Source organism: Fukomys damarensis, unplaced genomic scaffold (assembly GCF_012274545.1).
Source record: "Fukomys damarensis isolate Sample0158 unplaced genomic scaffold, DMR_v1.0_HiC HiC_scaffold_34, whole genome shotgun sequence".
In the NCBI taxonomy this organism is placed as follows: Eukaryota; Metazoa; Chordata; class Mammalia; order Rodentia; family Bathyergidae; genus Fukomys; species Fukomys damarensis.
In genome coordinates this window covers 15,585,631-15,597,414 of record NW_022900946.1, presented here as the reverse complement: position 1 = coordinate 15,597,414, position 11,784 = coordinate 15,585,631, and the positions used below count along the sequence as shown (strand labels likewise).

Here is an 11,784-nt window from a genome sequence, read left to right as displayed (position 1 = left end):
TTTTTTTTGAGACAGGGTCTGGCCAACTTCCTGAGTTACCCAGGCTGGGTTTAATCTTCTAATCTTCCTGCCTCGGCCTCCCAGGATGCTGGGATTATAGGTGTGCCCCCATGGCCCGCTCACTCCTCTCCCCACTTTCTTTCTAGAGCTGAGAATTGAACCCGGGACCTTGCACTGAGCTACATCCCCACCCTATTTTTTATTTTGCTCCCCAGGTTGGTTCCAAGCTTTCAATCCTCCTGCCTCAGTTTCCCAAGTACTTGAGATTACAGGCTTGCACCACCATGCCCTGCTGTCCTTTTGTTTCTTTCTTTGTTTTAACAATGAGGAACAGTCTCAAACGCACTGGGAACACAGCCACCATTTTTCTAAAACCAAACAACCCAGCCAACACCGGTCATGCCTGGCTTTTGTTTTGTTCTGTTTTGCTTTGTTTCTCTGCCTGCATTGTACCGTTGATGAGTACGCATTGTACATATCTGTAGTGCAGCCAGGATGGGGGGTACAAGTGCCCCTGGTGAGCTGGCTCCATCCAGCTATTTAGTGCATAGCCTGGAACACTTGGCCTTGTTTTGGTTGTTGTTAGTTTGTTGTTGTGGAAAGAACACCTCAAATCCCCCCCACCTACCCACCCCCGGCAGTTTTCAAGTCTACAGGCCATTGGTGTTAGCTACAGTAGCTGTGATGTACAACAGAGCCCGGAAATGTATTCCTCCTTCTCACTGCGATTTTGTTTCTTTGGCAAGAATCTCCCATGCGGTCCCCTGCTCAGCCTCTAGGAACCATGGTTTTGCTCTGTCTCAGCGGGGCTCATTCAGACACCACATCCGTCTGAGCGGTTGCGTCCATCAGCCCATGAGACTTCTGGACAGCGGGGAGCACACGGCCCTGAGCTGCTGGCTGCCCTGACTTCAGGCTGAGGAAAGAGCCCGGCTCTGCTGGGAAACACAGGGAGGCCCTGGCAGCTGACCCCTCTCCACTTCCTCCCTGGAAACTGCTCACCTCTCTCCACTGATGCTACGGAGAGGAAACATCTCCCTCCCCTGCTGAGACTTTAGAGGCAGCACCCACCTCCAAGCCCCCCAGCAGCTGCCCCTCACCCCTGGAAGGGTAGACACCTACCTCCGAAGAGGAAGAGCATCCCGGTGAGCAGGAGGAGGAGGTAGGCACGGAGGAGAAAGCTCAGGAACCCCGTCATGCCCCCAAAAACCATCAGGATCAGGCTGAGAGGAAGCAGGATAACAAACGTCCCATGCATGGCTTGGAAGAGATACAGAGAAAGCAGCATTCAATTAACAAACATCTACTGAGCACTCTTCACGGACCAGCCCCTGAACGACCGAGGGAGTTGTTTCCTCCTGTCACCGCTGCTACTTCTAAAGTGGGAAGGCTCCAGCCTTTTCTCTGACTGAGAAAGCAGCCACCAGAGGAATCAGGCAGCTAACTTGCTGTGAGACAGGGTCTCAGTAAGTCACTGAGTTGCCCAACTGGGCTCCAACTTGTGATCCTCCTGCCTTAGCATCCCAAACAGCCAGGGCTGCGGGTATGTGCCGCCTGTCTTTAAAGGATTGCTCTCATTGCTATCTGGGGAGCAGGCAGCAGAGAGGTGTAGCGGGCTGGGGAGTCACATCCACCTGGCACCTGTGAAGTGGCCCAGTTGGGAAGAAACTTGAGAGCATCATGGACTAGAGGGTCCCTACATCCCTTGAGTGGCGTCCTCAGAAGAGAAGAGGAGATACAGAGGAGGCAGTGTGACACCAGGAACAGAGGGGCAGAACTTGAGAGGGGCGTCTGCAAGCCAAGGGCCCCAAGGATCGCAGCAGCCCCCAGGAGACAGGCACTCAGTGAGCAGCTCTCCTCCAGGGCCAACCCCAAGGTCTCCTGGGTGCTGGGCTTCTGGCCTCCAGAACCTCTTGAGAAAACAGCGGTACTAAGCCGTACCTTGGTGGTGACTCAGCAAGGGACAGGCTGGAAGCGAGGGGTGGCTGGGGGACTCTTGTGACAACCCAGCAGCAGTGAGAGTTGCTGGACCAGGACGGGGCCATGGGAGGAGATGCGGTCACACCCTGGGGTCTGGGGCAGGAAGTAAGCGAGGAGGTCAGGAGTCCTGGATGCTTTCACAGACCCAACACGATGAGAGCTTCCAGGACAGAGAACGGATGGAGTAAGGCAGAGACCAGGGCTGAGCTCCCTAAGGCCAAGGCCTCTGATCTTAACGGTGGCATGAATAGGACGGGGAAAAGGACTCAGCTGAAGATGGGGAGCCAGTGATTTTTCCACTTTATAACACTACAAGAATAGTCAATACTCGTTGCATAGAAACTACGCTTTCAGTTTTGAACTTGGATCTTGCCCTGGCCTGACGCTGTTTGGGCCGACCCTCTCTGGGCCTCGGGAGGCGTAACTTCCCCTGCCCTGCCACCGTGCAAAAAGCAACCTCGCCCCGCTGTGTGCAGTGTAGCGGGGTGAAGGTGTTCAGCAGTTTAGCTGTGTTGAGTGCATTTTTGATGTATGGTATTTTCAACCTACAGTGGCTTTCTCAGGGCACAATCTCACTGTTAGTTGTGAAATATCCATAACTCATGTATAAACACAATGATAAAAACAAGAGTCTTGAGAATAAAAATAGTGACAGAGGTTTCCTGGGTACCAGCCCCTGTCTTAAGCATTTCCCAGGCAGTAATTCATTTTACCCACAGAACAATCTTCTGAGGGGAGAGCTACTCGGGCCTCCATGCTGTAGATGTGGAAACGGAGGCACAAAAACTTAAGACGCCCCAAGCTCCAGAGCCAGAAGATCAGAGCACCAGAAGATTGAGCAGGACTCCTGGAGAAGGTGAAATCCTAGAGGGTGCCCTTGGCTACACAACCCCCAAATCAATCAGCTCCCCGCTGCTGTGCTTGGTGCTGCAGCTGGAGAAACCGCCTGTGAAGGAGTCTCCGGGGTCATCACCATGGAAACACGCTCTCCCACCTCAGGGCTCTGCCTAGGGGCTTTTGCGGCGCACCCCGGGGCAGCTTCCCGGTAGGGACTGACGGACCCATTGGAGCCGTGGAACTTTCACCTTGACCTCTGGGGAGCAGAGAGGAGCTGGCTCACTCAGATCTAGGATCTGTTTACCAACCGCGTAAACAGTGCAACCTCCAGGAAGCCCCAAGCGTGAGATCTGACAGTCGTGCCAGGACAGGGCCCCCACACATCCCTCCGCTAGGCAGCCCATGGCTCACACCCTTCATAATACACCAGGAAATTCGTGAACGTGCAGAGGGGAGGGTCGGTTGGTCAAAGGTGCAGGCTGCCAGGCACTTGGGATTGGCTTCTCTTTACCAGGATGCGCATCTCCACAAGGAGACTCCTCGAGCAAGCTTGCTGGTTTTGTTTTCTTTAGACACAGGGTTTGCAAAATTGCCTGGGCTGAACCTGAGATCTCCCACCTGACTCCGTGGTAGTGGGGATTGGAGGCGCAGCCTGCATAGACCAAGGACTTTGGCCCCGAGAGACTGGAGAAGGACACAGTCATCCTTGGGGTGTGACAACCAAGGGGTCTGTGGGGTAAAACAAAGCAAAGGGAGGAAGGTGCCCAGCACCCGGTGGCTGAATGGAGCGGACCAGTGAACTGAGCCCCAAATGGAAATTACTGTTTACTGGGCCGCCTCTCTAAGAGGATCTGTGGCAGTTCCAGAGGCCCGGTAGTCAGATAAATACACCTTCTGGAATGGGAACACAGAAAAGAATGAATTGCAGGAAAGTCCTGACAATAGGGGAGAGGGCTGACAAAGGAGGAAGAGGAACACAGGAAGATGACAGTCTCAGATCTACCACCAGCCTGGCTCTGAGGTTCCTGGCAGCCAAAGAGGAAAGGGAAACAGTTGCAAAGCTCTTTTTCACCATTTATTTTCCTAAACCGTATTGGATGATTACCATGAGCTGGGTGCAGAGCCTTTCTAAACCCTTTTGGCAGCAGGAGAGGTATGAAGATGAATCTTCTCACCCCGCAGGCAAACTAAGTGCCAGTCATCTGCTAAGTATTTCCTCCGTATTTTCCCACCCACCACCTCCACTCGTACCCTCAGCTGCCCGAGGCCACCCCCTCCTTCCATTTCTCACCCTTTGTCGTCCCACAGTCAGATCACAAGCTCATATACCATTGTTCCCTGAGTTTCTGGCAGAGGCCGGTGAGGGTTCAGATGTTGTGTGTGACCCTCTGAAGAACGGATGAATAAACTTTGAGCCAGGTCCATAAGGCAAAGCAATACGGCATTTTCGGGGAAGTGAGAAAAAAGGAAAGCAGGGCATGTGCGATGTCACAGGGCTCCTGCGGCCACACGGCAAGGGCATGCAGAACGGAACGGTGTCCCTTGCCTCTGGTTTGATGTGGTTTTGAGTGGCCCCCGAATTTCAGTGTAATCCCCCATCAGAGGTGTTAACAGGATGGAAATGTTATCTGTGGTACCTAGAGGTGGTACCTTTGAGGGTGACTGGGACTAGATGAGGTCATCAGGGTGGGGCCCCCATGATTGAATCCTGGTCGCTTTGTAAGAAGAGGGACAAGGCAGGTGTGCTGCACACCTGTAATCCCAGCGCTCTGGGAAGATGAGGCAGGAGGATCGCAACTTTGGACCCAGACTGGGCAACTTAGCAAGACCTGTCTCAAGATAAAAAATAAATAAATAAACTATACTACAAAGCTACTATGATGAAAACAGTGTGGTGTACTGGCAAAGAAACAGACCGGAGGATCAATGGATCAGATTAGAAGATACAGAAACTACTACAGACACACTAAGCCACCTTATCTTTGACAAAGGAGCCAAACATCTCACTGGAGGAAAGATAACCTCTTTAATAAATTGTAATGGAAAAACTGAGTTTCAGTTTGCCAGAGATTAAAAGTAGACCCATATCTCTCACCATGCACTAAATTAAAATTGAAGTGGATCAAAGATCTAAATATTAAAACAGAAACACTAAATTGTCTGGAAGAGAGGTTAGGTAGAATCTGAAGACACTAGTAGGGAAAAACTTTATGAACAAAACCTCAGTCACACAGGAAGTAGCATAAAGAATCAACAAGTGGGATCTCATCTTATTAAAAAGATTCTACACAGCAAGGGAGGCCACCAAAAGAGTGAAGAAATGCCCACAATGTGGGAAAAAATTTTTACCAGCTGTTCCACAGACAAAGGTCTACTATGCGAAATAAATAAAGAACTTAAAAAAAAAAAAAAGACCTCCCACATTTAAAAACCCAATCGAAAAATGGGCATCTGAAATGAACAGATATTTCTCAGACAAAGAAGTAGAAACAGCAAATAAACATATGAAAAAAAAATGTTCAGGCCGGGCGTGGTGGCTCACACCTGTAATCCCAGCACTCGGGAGGCTGAGGCAGGAGGATCGCTGTGAGTTCAAGACCAGCCTGGGCTACATAGTGAGTTCCAGGTCAGCCTCAATTACATAGTGAGACCCTGTCTCAAAAAAAAAAAAAAAAAGTTCAAAATCACTGGTCATTCAAGAAATGCAAATGAAAACAATGCTGAGATTCCACCTCACTCCAGAAAGAATGGCTGCTATCGAGAAATCAAATGCTGGGTTGGGGGTTTAGCTCTGTGGCAATGCATCTGCCTTGCAAGTGCAAGATCCTGAGTTTGATTGTCAGTACCAAAAAAAAGAAAGGAGAGAGAAATCAAATGCTGGCAGGACTATGGGGGAAAGGAGCTTTCTCCACTGTTGGTGGGAGTATAGGCAGGTGCAACCACTGAGGAAATCAGTGTGGAGATGACCTCAACAAACTAGGACTAGAGGTCCCATGTGACTCAGCTATTCCCCTGCTGGGTATCTTCCCCCCAAAATTAAAAGCAATGTACCACAATAATATATGTGCACCCATGTTTATAGCAGCAGTTTGTAATAGCTAAAACTTGGAAACAGCCCAAATGCTCGTCAACTGGTGACTGGATAAAGATGCAGTGTGTCCTTTAATACATATATATTGGAGTACTACTCAGCCATAAAGAATCACAAACTAGAGACATTGATAGCTCAATGGATGCACATTGAGGCCATACTCAAGTGAAATGAGTAGGACACACATGCCTAAATACCAAATAGTTTCTCTGGTGTGAGAAACTGAAAGGGTAAATGAGGATCAAGTGTATAATAAATATTGTGAAATAGGAAGAAAAGGTCAAAAGGGGAAGTAAGGAGGTGGGTGGGGGAAAGGAAAGAAGGGAAAGAAAAAATATGAGAAAAGAAGGAAAAAACAGAAACAAAGCTTTTATAAATAGGAAGGGGTGGAGGGGTGGAAGGGAGGGAAGGGGCATGGGAAAAAACAAGAACCAAGATATGTATCGTGTACAGGTACGAGTTCCCAGTGATGAATGCGATCATGATGTGCACCTAAAATGTACCAACAAACAACGGATTTTTAAAACGTAAAAAAAAAGGGTAGAGAATGCAGCACTGGGCAAAGGCCCTGGGCTCGATCTCTAGTACAAGAAAAGCGACAGAGAACTAGAGGAAGGAGGAGCGGGAGGGGAAGAGGGCGGGCAGGCCGAGAAGACACAGACACGCGTGCGCACACACGCACGCACACGCACACACTCCGGCCCTCACCACGGGGCTCCCTGCACCACCTCAGGACTCTGCCAGCAAGAAGGCATTGCTGCAGCCCCCTCGACCTTTGTGAGCCAAGCGAACCTCTTCTCACTAAACCCGCCCAGGCCGTGGCACCGCGTGGTGGGCAGTAGGGGCGGACGAATTCGTGCCTCAGGAACAAAAACGGTGAAGGCACCATCATCCAGCCTGTGACCTCCACTGTGTCCCAGCAGCTTGTCTCCCTCACTCCAAATGTCCCCAAACTCAGCAGGCCAGGGAAATGGGCCTGAGATCCCTGCTGGGCTGCTAGAGAACCAAACCAAACAAGAAACAAAGAAACGTGATCAGGGTGGCCGGTGGGCCTGAGGTCTGACCCCGCCTCCTCCTCCTCCTCCCCCTCCCCCTCCCCCTTTCTGTTTAAAGAGAAACCTCAGGGAGGTGGACAAGAGTTAGCGCAGGAACCTGGGCCTCTCTGCTCCGCCTCCTGAGTGGCATGAGCCCCACACAATGGCTCAGACACCAGCTCTGTCCTGCAGAAATGAGTGAGGTTTCCCGGAGGCAGCTGGCCCTGGTGGCCCGAGTCAGTCCCCAACCACAGAGTGAGCCCACCTGACAAATGTCCAGGTGAGAACAGGCTCTGTGAGGGTCGTAAAGTCTCCGCTGAAATTCTGTTTGGCTGTGCACGCACAAGCGTGTCCGTGTGTGCGTCTGCCTTACTGTTACTGTTCTTCTTTTTCAGGACTGTGACGTTCGAACATGAGCAGGGATCCCCATTCTGTTCTAACCGGAAATGTATACGTCTCCAACCCCATCTTCCTTCCGGGGTGCGGACGTGGTACAGTATTCAATTTGGAAGGCTGGGATATTCGGAGACGGCGGGCATGACAGGATGGGGTTGCAACGAGGGCCAGCAGTCAAAAAGGCCACTTGATACACTGAGTCCAAGACACTGACGTCCGAGCCAGGTGACTCTGGACAAAGTGGATGGCTCTGAGCCTCGTCAGCAGCATAAGAATGAGACCCTGCCCACAGACCCCTAAGGACTCACCGGGTTCAGCATGCGTGGGGCGCTTGTTTGCTGCGAGCCCAAGTATGGAACGGCTAGGCACACGGCAGACAGCTCCTCCTTTGTGGGTGAATGGGCAGAGCACCCACGGGACGTAACGTCCAAGCCACAGCCCTGCTGAGAGTCAGGCAGTCCCCAACATTCGTTAGGTCCCCTGCCGTGGCCATGAGGCTAAGTCCAGGGCCAGTCAGGGCAAAGCGGACAGCTGTCACCCACGTCTACATGGGTTGTTTCTGCAGCTGTTTGCCCCACCTCTGCTGCCTGCACCTCTCAGTTCAGCTCCAGGACCTGTCAGCTGAGCAGCCCGAGGCAAGTTAGTATGTACCTGTGCTGCCTCGGTTTCCCCATCTGTTAAGGGGAACCGCTAAGCATGGCCACTCCCTAGGACCGTGTGCTGAGGAGGAAATACACTGAGACGCCAGCCTCCGGGGACGGTGCTGTCACTTCCCAGCCTGTGTGAGCGCTGAAGCCGTCCTGCTGCAGCTCCTCAGCTTGGTACCGAGCTATCAAGGGGAGTAACGATGTGCCCTGAAGTGTGAAGCTTTTTGGTGACCTGGGGATTCTCCCACCACCAAATGTGTATCTGAGACCTGGTCCCACTCAGCAGCGAGCCTCCAATGAGCCTCTGGGAAGGCGAAAAAGGAAGAAAGAGCACCCAGCATCTGGAGAGCAGCCCGGCACCCACAGCCAGCCTGGCATTCCCGTGGATACAATCGAGGTTCCGGGGGATGAAACCCAGGGAGACACACTGCTTGCAGGGCCGCTCAGGGACGGTCACCCACGAAACATCGGACACACCCTCTCCCCGCCAACACGACCGCCGCTCCTGCATCGAACACAGCTTCGGCCTTGCTGCGTCTGCCTCTCCAGAGAAGATGCACAGAGATACCGAATCACAGAGGGACTCATTCCCACTTCCCGTCGGTGCTCAGTCCTGATAAATCCCTGCTGTGCAGAGCCCAGAATCACCAAATCAGCCCGAGTTCCAACAGTCCCTTCTGCATGCTGCCAAGATGCCCACAGTCCCCTCGGTGTCTGCCCTTCTGCGCTGCAGGGGACAGTGAGCCCCACCTGCCTGGCAAAGGGCTGCCCCAGTGGTCTGAGGCTGGAGGACACGGCAGCGCCCAAGGGGGTGATGCCGGGGGAGCAGGGGAGCAAAGGTCAGCAAAACCCAGGTCTTCTTCAGGGGTGGGTCTGTGTTCACCCTGGAAAACCCAAGAATTTTCACTCTGAGCCTAGAATTGACTGCACACCCTGCGCACAAAGGATGGCCAAATTAGTAAATGAGGGCAGGGAGGCAGGGAGAGACAGAGGGAGAGAGGGAGGGAGGGACGCAGAGAGGGAGGGGGACAGGACTCGAGAGGGAGGAAACAACATCGACTAAGCACTGAATGTGGCAGCGTCTGAGACTGGTATTATAGAAGGACGCTGTTGACCTGAATGTGAATCCTGCCTCCTCGGAACTTATAATGCAGACCAGAAGCTCAATTAAGGATTAAATGTGTTCAGGTTCAGCAGCATGCGAAGTCAGGAGGGCTGAGCTCAGCAGAAAGACCCACAGCCTCTCCATTTTAAAAAGATGGGTGTTCAGAGGCTCTCAGCAGTGTGACTCCAGGCCAGCTGCCTGTCTGAGTCCCGGTTTTCTCCTCTGGGTAGTGGGATGGACCACACTCATCTTGGCATGAGGACTTCCCAATGCCCCAGGCTCAGGCTGGATCCTCAACGTGAGCCCTACCCTTTCCCTTGGCTTAAAGAATCTCATGGCATCCTTCCTCCCCACAGGACAACAGAGTGGGGTCTCCAGCGATGCCCGCCTTCAATGGGCTCAGAAGAAGACATCAGGACAAATTCAGCACTGGATTCCAAAGCAAGGTCTCTGTCCTGGATTCCAGTCTCAGTCTGCTATTTCCTGTGGGCAGTCGTGCAAGCAAAGAGTCCCAGATCCAAGACCAGCCATGCACACTCACTCCCCATGTGACCTCGGGCAAGTCCCCTCCCCTCCCGGAGCCCCATGCCTCATGTGTAGAAAGGGGGACACGAGGAACTCCCTGCAGAGTCACTGTCCAGACGTGCCAGCCTTCCAGAAGCGTCTGACGCATTCATTCAGGAACATACGCCCGTGGGCTCCTGCTAGGACCAAGCTCGTCCTAGAGTGCACAAGGCCGTCACCCCACTGCAGCTCACAGCCCGGTACAGGAGACAGACCAGCCAGGAAGCGGGGGGCACAGGTGATATTGCAGGCTGTGACGGACAAAGGGGACCCTCCTGGAATGCAGGAAAGCCGGTGACTGCGAGTATGGCTTCGTCTCTGGACGAGGAGACGGAATTAGTTTCTTGTGGCTGCTGTAAAAAATTACCACAACCTGGATGGCTCAAACGCAACCCGAATTTATTCTCTCAGAGGTGTGGAAGGTTGAAGTCTACAACCATGAGGCCAGCAGGTCCACGGTCCTCTCAAAGGCTCATGGGGAAGAACCCTTCCTTGTCCCTCCACTTCTGGATGCTGCGACAGCCTCAGGGGACCCTCAGCCTGCAGCAGCATCCCCAGCCTCCCTCTACCTCCCCTTCGCCCCTCTTTGCTGTTCCTCTCCTTCTGAGGCCCCATCCAGTTAACCCAAGACTATCTCGACTCGAGAGCCCTGAGTTAGGTACATCGCAAAGACGCTTTCCCAACAAGGTCACTGGCGGACTCGGGCTGAGGACATGGCCATATCCTCCTGGAGGGGACACAGTTCAGCACACGGCCATGTCCTGGACCAGCACACAGTGTGAGCCGAGGCTCCAGAGATGAGAGCCGTGATTACTGCACAGAGAAACAATGGCACAGGAACGCTAACGGGCGGTCTCTTCCTCAGGAGTAAGCGCGCATGCCCTAGTGAGGGCAAGCGCTTTGATTCCAAAACGCTCTGCTGGGCCGGGGACTTAGCTCAGTGGTTCCAACGCCTGCTTCACAAGGGCAACATCCCGAGTTCGATTCCCGGTACCAAAAACAAAAAACAAAACAAAAACATGCTTTGCTGCTCATAAGGGGAAAGGCAAATCCACAAAGAAAAACAGCAAGGATGTCCCCACCAAGGAAGACCACGCCTGTCACTGTCCCGAGGCAGTCACACCATTGAAAGAGCTGCATGCTGGGGGCTGAGAAGCACTCCTTAGAAAAGGTGAAAGCACAACCCATCTGGCCACCGCCAGCCCCTGCTCCTTCCTCTCCTTCCTGAAGGAGACCTCCGTGGGTGTATTTTCTATATATTCACGCATCTCTCCGGTTGTACGCCACATATCTGACCACATCCTGGCAATATCTGAAAACAGGGCCGTGTTGCGGTGTTCGTGGCACCTCACTGGCAAATAATGCTTCCTAAGCTTTTGTTTTACGTCCATAGGAAAGGTGTGGTATTGGTGCTAACAGTTTGGATCACAAGAGTCACCCAAAGGCACTCAACAGAGGCCTGGTCCCCAGCTTGCCACTTTTGGAAAGTGGCAGAAACATGAGACAGGACCCCATGGGAGCTCTGACGTGACTGGGGATGTGCACTCTGAGGGGACTGCGGGGCCCTGTGAGCGTTTCTCTTTTCTACATTAGCTAGTTACTTTTCTCTCGTTGCCGAAACAAAATGCCCGACACGAGAGTTAAAGGGGAGGCAGTTTATCTGGCTCACAGATCCTTGTTTTCAGCCCCCAATCAGCTGGCTCCCAGGCAGAGTGGCACATGGCCGAGGGGCATCGCAGAGGAGAAACAGTGCGTGGCACCCACAAGGTAGCAAAAGCAGTAAGAGATCTTAACAGGGTCTTCCTCCTCCTTTTGTCTTACTCAGACTACTGGGATTAGGGCTATGCCAAACCAATGACTCACACGTAGTGGTTTAGTAACCACGCGCCCTCCATCCCAGCATCGTACTCTCCAGATTCAACTACCTTCAAGAAAGACTGCGTGAGGCTTGGCGGAGAGAACATCTAGACACAAGCCGCAACATATATCCTCTATCAGTGAACAACTTTGCCCCCTGACACATTCCCCCCGGGATATTCCACCACAGTCCCCAGCCAATCATGGACACACACACACACACACACACACACACACACACACTGGCTACATTACAGTCATGTGCCACCACAC

At 52.6% G+C, this 11,784-nt stretch overlaps 1 protein-coding gene across 1 annotated transcript in view; it reads right to left on the bottom strand.

Moving 5' to 3' along the window:
- Tmem114 (transmembrane protein 114) overlaps window positions 1-11,784 on the bottom strand; it is a 23,515-nt gene that overhangs the window by 2,442 nt on the left and 9,289 nt on the right. Inside the window, 1 exon segment of the mRNA XM_033758545.1 lies at window positions 1,123-1,260. Coding sequence (XP_033614436.1) covers window positions 1,123-1,260 — 138 coding nt within the window.